The 13,795-nt window shown below is 36.7% G+C and overlaps 1 protein-coding gene across 1 annotated transcript; it reads left to right on the top strand.

Annotated features, from left to right (window-relative positions):
• Positions 1 to 2,285: 2,285 nt before the first annotated feature.
• On the top strand, positions 2,286 to 12,904 carry LOC121967307. The gene is made up of 4 exons (XM_042517445.1): positions 2,286 to 3,137; positions 3,226 to 3,425; positions 12,032 to 12,112; positions 12,201 to 12,904. The coding sequence occupies exons 1-4, from the start codon at positions 2,465 to 2,467 to the stop codon at positions 12,588 to 12,590; spliced, it is 1,344 nt and encodes a 447-aa protein (XP_042373379.1). The 5' UTR covers positions 2,286 to 2,464; the 3' UTR covers positions 12,591 to 12,904.
• The last annotated feature ends 891 nt before the right edge of the window (positions 12,905 to 13,795 follow it).

The following is a 13,795-nucleotide window of genomic DNA, read 5'->3' as shown; positions in this document are numbered from 1 at the left end:
ACCCCACACAACAGCCGAAAAGAGTTCGACACCAGTTGATGGAGAGAAATATGAAAATATTTACAAATGGCAGAGAAGAAAGGATGAATCGGGAACCACAGACCGGTGGTAAATTGGTTCCTAAAAAAGCATACAAAAACGGGAGGCGGCTCGTTCGGGCGGTCAAAAGTCGAGGGAAGACCGATTTGATAATCGGAGGGAATTTCAAAGGTAGCTCTCAAACTCTCTGCATCACCTCCGTCAAACCTAGACTCAATGGATGTATACCAGAGCTTAGGGACAGAGACAGGAGGTTGAGAGGAGCTTGCCATCAGAAATAAAAGTCAACGAGAAACAACGAAGAAATTCGACTGAAAAGGAGGACGCTAAGAACAATGAACAAATTCGATTGAAAGGAGACGATGGCTTACTAGAGAGATCGCTGAGATTGCCGAAAAAGGTGAAGAACGCAGTGTCACTGAGATGCTCACCAACGAAGATGAAGACGCAAAGTGAGTAAGACGGCGAAGCACGCTAGGTTTATAAACCTTGTGGTCGATCGACCTCAGCTGTCCGATCCAAGGTTACGAAAACCTCGAAGCATATCTAACTGTTGATTTTGAAAAGGCGCATGTCTCATCACAAGTGGATGTCCGCCTGTCACATTGAGCGTTCGATGACAGTCAGGGACACGCGTCCTGCAGTCACCGGATAGCATTTAATGAACTTAATTAAGAGGGTATGGCCGCATGCTTGGCCATAATTAGCAGGGATTTGTATAATTTTCAAGAAATTTGGATGACGTCAGTCGCGACCAGACTCGCCATAGGAAACACATAACGAAAGACAATTTGCCAAGTGTTGCTGCTCATCTTCCCGATTAGCACAAGGAACGAACCACAAGACTGAACCCGACAACGACAAAATGTAGTTGAGTGGCGTTGGCTTGTGAGCTAACCGGTGATTACAGATCGAGCATAATCCGATCGGACACTATAGCATTTGGGCCGAACGAGCTTCAAAGCCACCAAAGACACATCTTGTCCAGTCAGTCGGACTTGCAGTCTCCTTCGACTAGATTTGAAAGGGAGGCTTGTGATGCACCGATAAGGAAGAGCCTACCTGACTCGAGTCAATTGTCACGGTATAGGTCAAAGTCAAGACGGTTAATATCAGGGCTTAAGCAAGGCTCGACTGCACTGGAGCGGGAAGCGATTCATCGACCAATCGGAGGGATCCTTGTCCAATCGGCCATCTAAGTAAACAAGTGTAGTTAACCCAGTCGGCTGGAGAACAAGCTAAGCGGGTCGGGAGCCCGAGCCGAGTGGACCACTTGTTTGGCTCGAAGAATGGCGTTGACATTATACACATAATGAATCGATAAAATGATAAAAGAGGAAAAGACGGATAATTAATAAAGGAAAGAGAAAATCAAATAGAAGACTCGATCTATCATTAAATGAGAAGAAGACAAGACAAAAATATCCTTTGTCGGTAATCAATATCATTAAACAAGGGAAGATAGAGGGTCATCAGAAAAGGTATAAAAATGGCATGCCAGATATGAAAAAAAGATAAGAAAAATCTTTATCCTTAGTACTCACTTTTTTCCTCTTCTGCTTCTAACTTGAGCGTCGAAGGGCCAACGACAGGGACCCCTTCCCTGATTTGGTTTTATTTTGCAGATATACGTGAGGTTTTCATCTAGTCAGCGAGACTGTTACATCTCTGGCTTTCTAGCTTCACACCTTTGGACAGGATCAAGTATAATAATAATGACCTAAAGGATGTTTGTATTGATTGATATTCAAAAATTATTGTGTTCAAGTTGAACACAAATATTTTTAATAATTTTTTGTGTCTATTTATTTATTTGTATATAATTTTAATTTAAATATATGTAAATTAAAGTTTGAATAATTTGAATCAAATTCAAATTTAATTCATTTTAAATTATAATTTAGTTTTGTTCGAATCCAACGATTCAAATGAATTCGAGATTGAATTTTACTCCGAGTCAAAATTATTTATATTTTTTACTTCAAATTGAATTTAAATATTATATATATTTGGCAAGTTTGAAGTTGAAAAAAATAACTTTAATGGTCTTAAAAATGAGCGAGTGAAAAATAAATATTTTTGAGAATGGTAAACTGTGGCGACATTTAAGAAAGTTTTGAAAATTAGGGGCATTGATCTGAGAATTCTTCCAAAATAACTACTTTATGCTAATTGAGTAATAGTTCAACCATATTTCCATCCAAGTAAACAAGCCCTTACAGCCGACCTCTTTATTGCGATCCCAGGCCCCGAAGAGTCGACCTCTTCCCCAGTCCCAAATCCCACGCCTCCTTCCTGCCGTCCTTTTTACTCATCGCGATAGAAGAGAAGCCCAAGAGCCGCCGCCGCCTCCGGTGAACGGGACAGGTTCCCGACTGTTCCGTGGTATCACACCGACGAGAGGAGAAGCAGATAGGAGGAAGTGATGGCGTCTTCGGTGGTAGAGTCGGCGATGGCTGACGGACCTGTGATGAGCATGATGAATAAGCGTCTCCGAGCCCTGCGCAAGAAACACAACCGCATCTTGCAGATGGAGGAGAGACTCGCCCAAGGGAAGCCGCTCAACAAAGAGCAGGAAGAGGTTCTCCGCTCCAAGACCGCAATCCTCACTCTCATCGACGAGTACGAAAAGCTTCAGGGTCCCCTCGCCGCCGCCGTCCAGGAGGAGCTCGACCGCGCCTCTTCCGCCACCGACCTTGCCGTATCTCCCCCTCCTCCTGTCTCTACCCCTCAAGAAGACACCCCTGTCTCCGCTGATGACAAGGAGGGGCCGGATCGGACCGTGATTGACATTTTGACCTTGGTCTATTTCGGGTGCCTGTTCGATGTCAAACCCCAGAGCGAGTTTGCGGCGATGATGCTGACTAGGACTCACGAGCGTGGCTGCTGCTTGACCTACGACTACGTGACGGACGATGCCACCGACCTACTTGGGGAGCAGGATCTCGATGCGATATCGGCGCTTGGCTCCTTTGTCACTTCGCGGCCGGTCTATTCAGGTGTCTCTCATAAGGACGCTCTCCATGCCTGCCTTCAGCACGCAAAGCTCTGGCTCATGAACGCTGATCAACCTATCCAGCCTGGGACATCGCTCACCTGTTAGTGCCTTTTGGTTATATGTGGATGATAGGTTTCTTTTTTCTGCATCGTTTGTTGGTTTTGACGTACATGCTGTGGACAATTTAGATTCTGGATTGAGAGAAAAGTTGAACAAGATTTTGGCTTCAGACTATTTCACCACTACGCCAGAAATGAAGGCCCCTGGTGATGTGGCAGCTGCTGTGGGAAAGTATGGTGCTTCTTGTCAGATTCATATTAGTGAGGCAACGACAGTGCCCTCATTAGTCGTCCAATCTAAAGATGTCCAAGTTCCTGTTGTGTCTGAGGTGAATGTGAAATTTTATGGTTCTACTATGTTTTTATTTGATGCATTTTATTCATTCAACTTATCTAGTCATGTAGTAGGTGGGGTCGGCTATATGGATCCTTTTACACCATTGGACACTATCCCTTATTATATCATCATCTATACTCTAAGTACATGCCCATATCATCTTAAATGCATCTCTCGGGGTTTTCCCTCAATCGATATAATTCCAACTTTTCTCTTTGATACTTTTATTTCTTATTCTGTCCATCCTCATATGTCCACACTGTAGGATCGATGTCTGCACCAATATACACATCCATTTTAATATCCTTATCTCTGCAATTTTGCTTGAATCATAGCCCAACATTCAACTCCATATAATATAGTAGGTCTAACTACGGTTTTGTAGAACTTTCTTTTAAATTTTAGATGTATTTTACGATCACATAAAACACTGACGCTCTCTTCCATTTCAACTTTATATTCTATACAAGACATCTTTCTCAATCCATCTATCGTTTTGCAAAAATGATCCTAAATATTTAAAGCTCTCAGTTTCAAGTAACTTGTTATCTCCTATTTTAATAATTATCTTATTACGTCTAATATTGTTAAATTTAAATTATATATATTTTGTCTTTATTCTACTCAGCCTAAAACTTTTCTTTTCTAGTGTTTCCCGCTAAGATTCTAATTTAGCATTTACTCATTCACGTTTCATCTACCAAAATAATATCGTCTGCAAACAACATGTACCATGGTATTGTTTCTTGAATATATGCAGTGAGTTTGTCCATAATTAGTGTAAAGAGATAGGAACTTATAGTTGATCCTTGATGTAACTCTATCTCTATTAGAAATGCTTTAGTTACTCCGTTTAAAGTCTTCATTTTGGTCGTTATATGCTCATACATATCTTTAATTAATTCAATATATGTTATGCTAACACATCTCCTTTCTAAAATTCTTCATATAATTTCTCTCGGGCTATTATAAGTTTTTTCTAAGTCAATGAATATCATGTGTAGATTTTTTTTTTGCTTCCTATATTTTTCATCAAAGAAGATGTATAGTTTCTATTGTCGACCTTCTAGACATAAACCTAAATTAATTTTCGGTAACCATAGTCTTTTTTCTTATTTTTTTCTATTACTTTTTCTCAAAGTTTTATTGTATGACTCATTAGTTTAATACCCCTATAATTTGTATAATTTTTACGTCTTCTTTGTTCTTATATAAGGGAACTAGAGTGTTTATCTTCTATTGATCAGATTTTTTTTTGTTTTCAATATCATGTTAAATAATTTTGTAAGTCATTCAATATCTTGTTTCCCTAGTTACTTTCATACTTCTATCGGAATATGATTCAACAGTTTTTCATTGTGCATCTCATTTAAAGCTTGTTTTACTTCTAAAGTTTGAATTCTACGATAAAAATTTAAATTTTTATACACAAATTTAAATTTTTATACACAAATTTTCATTAAAAAGTTGATGAAAATACCTCTTCCACAGTTCTTTTATTTTTCCATTGTTTACTAGTATTCTATTGCATTTATCTTTAATACATTTTATTCGGATAAGATATCTTGTTTTTATTTCTCTTACTTTAGCCATGTTTTAAAGTGTTGTGCTGAGACGGTCGAAATTGGCAAAACATCTCGTTTCGCCCGACGATCGGTGCCGGCACGACCTCGACACCAGACCCACGACAGCTACGACGTGTTGCACGATCCTGTGGCTGTGGTAGAGGGGTCGCTCAACCCCGCAATAGTAGTAGAGAGGTCGCTTAACCCTTCTGCTGCCGCCGCGGAGACGTCACACGACCTTGCGGCCGCAAGGGGTCGCACGACCATCGCGGTCGTGCCGGAGGAGTCACGCAATCCCCACGGCCATAGCTGAGGGGTTGCACGACCACCGCGGTCGTGCCGGAGGTGTCATGCAATTCCCGCGACTATAGTTGAGGGGTTGCGCAACCTCGCAGCAATGCCGAAGTTGCGCGATCTTGCGAGTGGTGTTAGATTTCAGAATTTTTTTAAAAAATTAAACTTAGGTTAATTATTTTAATCAACTCCTAGCTATGATGGAGATAATTTAAAGAGGTTTTATTAAACCTAATAAAATTATCTAATTAATTTTATATTTTATTTATTTTAATTTAAAAATTATAATAAAATTTTTATTTATTTATTTATTTATTTATCTATTTTCATATCTTTTCCCTTTTTTTAAAGATTATTTGTTATATTGTTTATTTTTTAAATATTTATGTTAAATATTTTAATTTTTAATTAATATATTTTTTATTTAAAAAATATTGAAACTATATCGGCACGGCACGATACGGTACCGAAACCGTATCGTTCCGTTGAGGAGCAAAATCTCGGCACGGATCAAAATTTTAGATCTTAACTTTAGCTTTTCTATAAATGTCTCTTTCTCCTTCTTTTGTATTCAATTTTTGATATAATTGTTCAAAAGTTTCATTTTTTGCTTCATTCACTACTTTTTTATAACCTCTTTCTTGGATTTTGTATATATTTTTTTTAAAGTTTTCCTCATTATTACAAATATATAATTTCTTATACGTTGTTTGTTTTTTCTTCACTTTCTCTTGTACTTTCTCATTCCTCCACCACCAAGATTTCTTATGTGTTTGTCCCTTTGATTAGTACACTTTTAGCTATTATTTTTAATTTTGATGCTATCTTATCCCATATCGTATTAGAGTCACTGTATATTTTATGTAATGCTTGTATTCCTAGGAGTCGTATATATTTTCTTTATATTGATACTTAATTTATATTAGAAAAAAAAACCTAACTAGAGTAGAAAGATAAATACTCCCTAGAAATCAAACACCGCAAAGAAGCAGGTTTAACCCAAGCACTAGTTCTTTCGCTTCACTCAAACATAGGATGGTTCCTATGCTAGAAAGAGTTTTTCCATTTTATGTTTCTTCACATATTCCATATTATGTGATTGAAGAGGGTGAGCCTTGTGGGATCTTACATTTATTGCTAAAAAAGAGAACGGTGACAAAACTGCTACATCATCAACAGCCCTATTGCTCCTCCAAACTGCATTTTTCCCATGAGGCCTACAACAACAAGCCTTGAGTTAGTTTTTTTTATCTGTTTTTCTTTCCTTGATACAAGAATTCTATCGAGCATCTAAGAGAGACATGCTAGTTTGTAGGGGGTTTACATTGAGTAATGATTATTATGATGTATCCAGCTTTTTTGGCTCCATGGTTTGCCAATTAACCATATTTTTTTGAGCTTGTCTACCTACTGACTACAAGTAAATATAGTAAATTATGTGTAGCTGCTCATAAATTTGAGCACTCTTATGAATATTTCTCTAAGTTCATTGATGTTCATTTCTTTGTCCCCACGGGGGTGTCCAGTTGGCTAGAGGGTGATAAATTTGCTACAATGTGTAGGGGATCAATTCCTGATGGGCACATGCCCTCGGGAAAAAAACTCTTCCCACCCCCTAGCTAGTGATTTACCTTCCTTTACGTAACTTGGGGATGAATACCTTTTGCTGCAATTGTTGTTCATTTCTTTGACTCATATTGTGAGAAAAATCAATTCTAATGTATATTTATTTAACTTGCCAAGTTACCAAAATATTAATCCATATTTTTCCTTTTATTATTTCAAGCAAACTTAGTCTACTTTGCCTGAGTCGTATGAGATTTGGTTATTATAAGGCCTATAAAAGATGCCTCTCTCATTGTTTAAATCATTTAAACAATAATATAACATTTATGTTTTGTTGATTATTTTTTCTTTTGGGAGATATACCCTCGAGATTAGCAGTTGAGGCACATATATTCATATGGATGCTGCTGCAATACATCTAATCTACTAATGGCAAGTTCCTTTTTTTTTGCTCCTATCACTCTTTATGGAGACAATTGTAGGTTCCAGGTTTCATGGAAGGTCTAACCTTTTATAATATCATACAAATTCTATCTGGAAAACTTCTCATTTATATGTCTGAGATTTCTGCTTGTTGCTGACTTATCTTCTAGTTTCTTTATAGTTGAGACTATGGAATATGGGTAGGTTCCCTTTCAAAGTTTAATTAAGATCATGCAGCAGATTTTGCTATCATCACCTGTCCATCAAGAAATGGCTTCAAATCTTTCTCTTTTTTTTTTTTTTGGAATAATTATATCTATACTTGGTTGATGAGGTTTTTGTTCATAGGAGTATATTTTGATACCTAAATTTACTCCTGGGAAACATCATGCCTATAGTTTTAGTTATAGTAGATATTTTTATTGATAAAAAAGGGTAACTCAGCTTTAGTTGTTGAAACCATGCAAACCAAGATAAATGCATCTCTATTTTATCAGTGATCTGGTCTGGGTTAATAATATGGTCAGATAGGGAGATTTATAAAAGTTCACCGGCAAAGTTTCTACCACCTCAACTTAAGCAAGATTCTAATTTAGCAACATAATATGGTTATCACCTCCATAATGCCAACCAAATTTGGATTGGTATTATATGATACCCGTTGCCAGCAGTTGCATGAGTTACTTTTGGAACTTGATGCTAACTTGATCAATCATGGATAATATCACTTTGCTTTGTTAAGTTTGATAAAGGAAACATATTATATTATGCCATAAGGGAATTATTACGTATACATGTAGGATTTAAGTAGAAACTCGAGATCTAAAATACTTATATGCAACTAATCCACAAAGCTTAATATCTAATGCTCTTAACACTCTTTATGTTGGAGCATAGATACTATCTGTCTTGTTTGTTATATAACTACATTAAAAAATGACCATAATGAAATGGAAAAAGTATATAATATTCACATGTAGGTGAAAAAGATTTAAGTAGTTACAAAGCATACAACTAATAATCCGCTCAACCTCAAATTAAAGCATCAATAATTGAGAGGATAAAGAGAAAATAAATGACAATAAAGAAAGAAGAAAAAGATGAAATGGAACTTGGAGGAAAAAATTATCTCACAAGAAAGTCTCTCAAGTGGGCTTCTCCTAAAAGTGACACATACAACAACTGCAATAAGGTCCTGGGTGTGAAAACAGATCTCTCTTTCTGACCCTTGAAATGGGGATATGATACTATGATAAAGCCAAGGAAGAAAAAGATAAGAGTGGTAGGGTCGGAGGAAAAATATTGAAAGACAGGAGGGGAGGTCATTAATCGCCACCTAAGGGGATACTGAGTTGGAAAACTTTGACCTTGAAATGGGGATCTAATTCTATGAAGAAAGAGATTGTATTAAATAACAAGGAATGATTATAGATATATATAGTTATATATAGTTCTGTATCTTTATGGAAATAAATCTGCAAAGGTTTAAATGCCATTTTGTAGTTTCAATCTCAGACTGAACTGAAATGCGGACACACTTCAAAATATGTTGTGATTAACTTAAATGAATTTTAATTTTATGTTCATCTTCAACTTAGGTTTTATAAGGCTATAGCAATTAAATTGTCAATTGAATTAAAATTTTAAGAGTAAAAATATTAAAAAAAACACTAATGATTATGCCTTACTATACCAAAATGAGGGTCGAAAATCAAATGAGAGCATTAGATCCTTTAACATTCTATGAGAATTTTCTGAAACCTAGATTAAATAATGCTCTTAGGACATCTAGTATTGGAATTGGTTTGTTCATGTAATATGTATATCTCGATCAACCACAGAAAACTTGACTATAGAACATGGAAACATATTCTTTTCTCCTACTCTGATTTCACTGCTCTTCTTTATTAATGATGTGCTTTGATTGGTCTTTCCTCGCTTTCCCTTCCCGCATATTGCATCTTGTTTTTTGTGACAAAATCAAATGATTAGTCATGGGATGCAACAGAACGAGACTAGTTGAGACAGGCTTATCTTAGTTGGTACCACCAAACTTGTGTCACTACGACGACACCGTGAATTTTACCCATATATTGGTCAACAATTTGAATGCTATATGTTAACGATGCTGACTACTACCTATCGGTGCTTGAAACCATGAAATTCACAATACCTAATATCTAATACTGTTAACATGTTTCTTCTGCTGCCTGCAAAAGAGATTCCAGGTTTGCTTAATGCTAATATTATTTAAGCAATCTAATAATTCGTTTTCCATGTTAAAATATCTTAGTTTTATTCTTTACTATTTTTGTAACAACAGATGGGTTTCTTGTAGGCCCTAGATTCTTTCTTTCTTTCTTCGGAGTTCCATCTTTTTCATTGTTTCCTTCCTCATAAAAAGAGGAAAAACAAGGATATGTGAACGATTGAAGAATGGGGGGAAAGGATGAAAAATGAAATTTTCTTTGAGTTATTCTATTGAATGCATATGGAGAGAGAGACATAGATGACTTTTTTTAATCTTCACCAAGTTTCAATTAGTTTTCACTGTAGTGGTGGATGAGTTACAAAGGATAGATGCTCAAATTTATTCATTCAAATACTGATCTTTCCATCAGAGAAGGGGAGCCTTGGCGCAATGGAAAAATTGTTGCCATGTGATCAAAAGGTCACGGGTTCGAATCCTGGAAACAGCCTCTTGCAAAAAGCAGGTAAGGTTGCGTACAATTAATCCTTCCCCGGGACCCCGCATGGCGGGAGCTTCGTGCACTGGGCTGTCCTTTTACTGATCTTTCCATCAGATGAAACAACTGAAGTAGGATGATCCATTTGTTGAATTTATCTTGCTCCTATTCTGTCCGCAACTATCCTTCAGGAAAATCTAGCATTAGATTCAATCTTGTAACAGCAAACATGGAATAAAGTTAAGCTAAATCTGAATATATAAAAAAGTAAAATTAAATAAAATTTTATTTGTAATTGTAATGAAGGGGAGCCTTGGCGTAACGGTAAAGTTGTTGCCATGTGATCAAAAGATCATGGGTTTGAATCGAAACAGTCTCTTGCAAAAAGCAGGGTAAGGCTGCGTACAATGGATCCTTCCTCAAGACCCCGCATGGTGGGAGCTTTGTGCACCGGATTGTCTTTTTTTTTTATTTGTAACTGTAATAACCTTTTGTTGCTGTGTCTTCTGCTGCCATTTGATGTTTTTTAGGTGTTTCCTGTGGAATTTGTCATTCTTTCTCTTAAACTCTAGTGTTGCTAACTTGCATTAGACATGTGATGTGGCTTTTATGTTTTTTGTACTTGGAGTCGCTGATTCCATGCGCTTGAAAATTTAGATGCGCTTGAAAATTTAGATGTCAAAATTTGCACACACCTTCCATTGTCAACCATTCATTAGAAAGATGTAAATTTTTTAACAGATTTCTATTTGATGAAAGTGACACAAGAAATAGATGTGCTGTAGCATGTTTAGGTTTAACTTTTTAAGGGGTGTTCCTTGGTACTACACATTTATTCCACCGCATCTAGTGGTTCATGGTTTTAAATCAAAACTTTTCTATATGTAGCACCAAGGCATGTAAATTTATCCTTTATATGTTGTGTTTTTTTTTCACACAATGACTCTTCTTCCTTAGTTTTTCTATGATGGAATATATGGAGAGGAGGGAAAGGGACAAAAATATGCGTAAATGGAGTTGCATATACAATTTTGTGAGGCTGTCTTTTACCTCTTCCAAATTTTCTTCCCAGTAATTAGACCTTAGAGAAAATATAAACTATTCGATGTGAACTCTTTTTTTTTTTTCTGTAGAAGAGATTAGTTTAATTGATCCAATGCCACATACTTATATAGTATTTATAAGTAGTTAATCTGTAACACTATATTGATCTACCTAAATGTTGACTCTAATCTGTATACATTGACTATTTCTGCTATCCATCCAGCATTCAGCGAAGTGTGCCACTTCCATTCTGTCTGCACGCTACACCTCAATAAGTAACAAAAATAGATTTGATTTTGAGAAACATATCTGATTCAGGGTTTGCGTCAGGTTTGAGCATTTAAGTGGCCAAAGTTGGGGAATGAGCAATGGTGAGGATGAGAAGGCCAAATAGCAATTAGCTGTGAGCTCTGTCTATGCTATGCCCAAGAGTGTATGAATAGCATAGAGAGATGGCTGTTGATATAGGGGAAAATCATAAAATGTAGAATGAGGACTTGGAAAAAGGGTCAGGGTGAATATAGAAGACAAGTTAGTGTATTCGAGAAGAGGAAGAGATGGGAGGGAGGCAAAAGAAAATGGATATCTGGAAAGGAGAAGAGAAGAGGAAGAAGGTGAGCCAGAAGTATTGAATCAGTTTGCTATGGTACTAATTGAAGGATTAAAAATGGGAAGCTACAGAAGAAGTTGGTGGGAGAATTGGAGAATAAGACAAACTAGAATGGATCTCCTTTCTCATATTAGACGGGCTCTTGTTCAAAACAATGCCTTTATTATATAAACATGCCATTAGATAAAGAAAGTATGAAACCATCCTTGTCTACAATTACTCTTAAATCCTGGTTGATATCTATTGTTAATGCCTTGTATTGCTGACAATACCTTTGTTTTGACTTATAGCTATTGCTAGCGTCAAATATTTTCTCTATTTTTTATTTTTTATTTTTTTGAAATGAGAATCTTGCTTGTTTAAAAATACTTGTAGAACAAAGTGAAATCTGATGTTTGTTGTACTGCAGGAGGATGAACAGCAAGACTTTCAACCAAATGATGTTTACCCTGATCATGAAGTTAGCCTTGCTGATGAACAGCTACTCACTGTAACCACTGCAACCCAATCCTTTTCTGTCCCAAGTAAAATTGATCTTCAATTTTCTACATCTTTCTGTCTTTTTGTTCCACTTGCAGGATGAACTGGGCGCTGTTAGCTCTCCAGCAGTTGCTGTCTTCAATCAAGAGTTTGAAAATCCAGAAATAGTTTCAGAAAATCTAAATCCTAGGGATGTGGAGCAGAAAGAACACCAATATCATTCGCGTAGGCCTTACCACAATACTCGAGGTGCAATTCATGGTGGCATAGGCGGTCCTGGAGGCCGGAGGGGTTATCGTGGTGGTGGTCGTGGTGGCCGAGGTGGGAACGGCAGTTACCAGAATGGCCGGAGTCAGTACTATGACTCTAACTACTACCCTAGAAACTATTATGCGAAGGGGAGAGGGGGTCAATCTGGTGGTTCAGCTAATTATACTAATCATGGAAGTCAAGTCCCTTCAGACATTGAGTTGGATGCTAGTGCCTAGATTTAAGAACCAGCTCTTGGCAAGAATTAGCTATTTTACCTGAGGTGCACTTTTGAATCTAAAAACCTCCCATCGGGGCTCAGGCTATAACCGACTCACTTGAAATTTGTGGGCTTTTAGTGTTATATATTGGATGCATCTCTCTGGATGTTGGGTAATGAATCTTGAACTACTGATAACTTGTTTAGAAAACACTAACAGATAAATTTGTCTAGAGAACAGATCTAAGTCGTGGTAATTCGATATCCTTGTGTTACCATTATTGTTTTGTCTGTGCCCTTTTGGTAATTGATAGAGCAGAGAGCTGTTCTGTATTTGGGTGGGTGATTATGCAGTCGTCATTTTCTTCTATTTTTCAGTAGCCATAAGATTTGTTTGGTTGCCATGACGACTTGGAAAAGGAATGAATCAACTAGAATGGAGTGTTTTCCTTCACAAGGACATTCTAGTGGATGATTGTGACCCATAATGGTCTTTGTACAGATCGGAATACTCTCTCAATGTTAATTAGCTTAAATGGTAAGTACTTTGGATTTAGAATCTACCTTCATTAAAAGGACCTTCCAATTCTTTTATACGTATATTATAAAAAAAAAATTGTCACCTTTCCTAATATAATTCAATCAACGGGCTATATTATCATCAATCAATTCAAGAAGAAAAAAAAATCAGGAAAGAAAGCAATTTGGTACATAGACATTTTCTACTTGCCTTTCCACTTGATTCTAGTTGATTAATTATATTTCTGATAGGATAAGCATAAATGATCAGAATGAAAGAAAAGCTTTAAAGCTAAAAAGAAAAAATAGAGAGGAGCTTGCCAATAACGTGGTGGTACTGGGGCAGGTCAATAAACAAGAAGTATGCATGCTAATGGGAATTGAGGAAACCTGATTTCCCTTTGAAGACCTAAATATGATTCCCAGAACAAATTACCCAAAACCCCCCAAATCAAGTCCACCTTAAAGTTCTACATTCAATAACTCACTTCCTTAGTTCACTTCCCTGTGTGAAATAAAATTCGAAGTTCAAATTTAAATTGTTTAAACTTTGATTCGAGTATAAATTGTTGGTTGTTACTCGGAATATCATTCTAGTTTCCCTGTACAAAAATTTGTACAAGTATAGAACTATCCTAGCTATCCATGTGCTCTACTAAAGTTAAATTTGGATTGCAAACGATGCTTAACATTATTAATCTAAAT

Source organism: Zingiber officinale, chromosome 3B, assembly GCF_018446385.1.
Source record: "Zingiber officinale cultivar Zhangliang chromosome 3B, Zo_v1.1, whole genome shotgun sequence".
NCBI lineage: Eukaryota > Viridiplantae > Streptophyta > Magnoliopsida > Zingiberales > Zingiberaceae > Zingiber > Zingiber officinale.
Note: the sequence above shows the minus strand (reverse complement) of the source record. Positions and strands in the feature narration are given on the sequence as shown.

What these genes read in the sequence shown, in the direction of transcription:
- LOC121967307 (XM_042517445.1), top strand. Translation starts at nt 2,465, where the DNA reads ATGGCGTCTTCGGTGGTAGAGTCGGCGATGGCTGACGGACCTGTGATG. An exon ending in GCCTGGGACATCGCTCACCT is followed by an intron (nt 3,138 to 3,225) that starts GTTAGTGCCTTT and finishes TGGACAATTTAG; the next exon opens with ATTCTGGATTGAGAGAAAAG. An exon ending in AAGTTCCTGTTGTGTCTGAG is followed by an intron (nt 3,426 to 12,031) that starts GTGAATGTGAAA and finishes GTTGTACTGCAG; the next exon opens with GAGGATGAACAGCAAGACTT.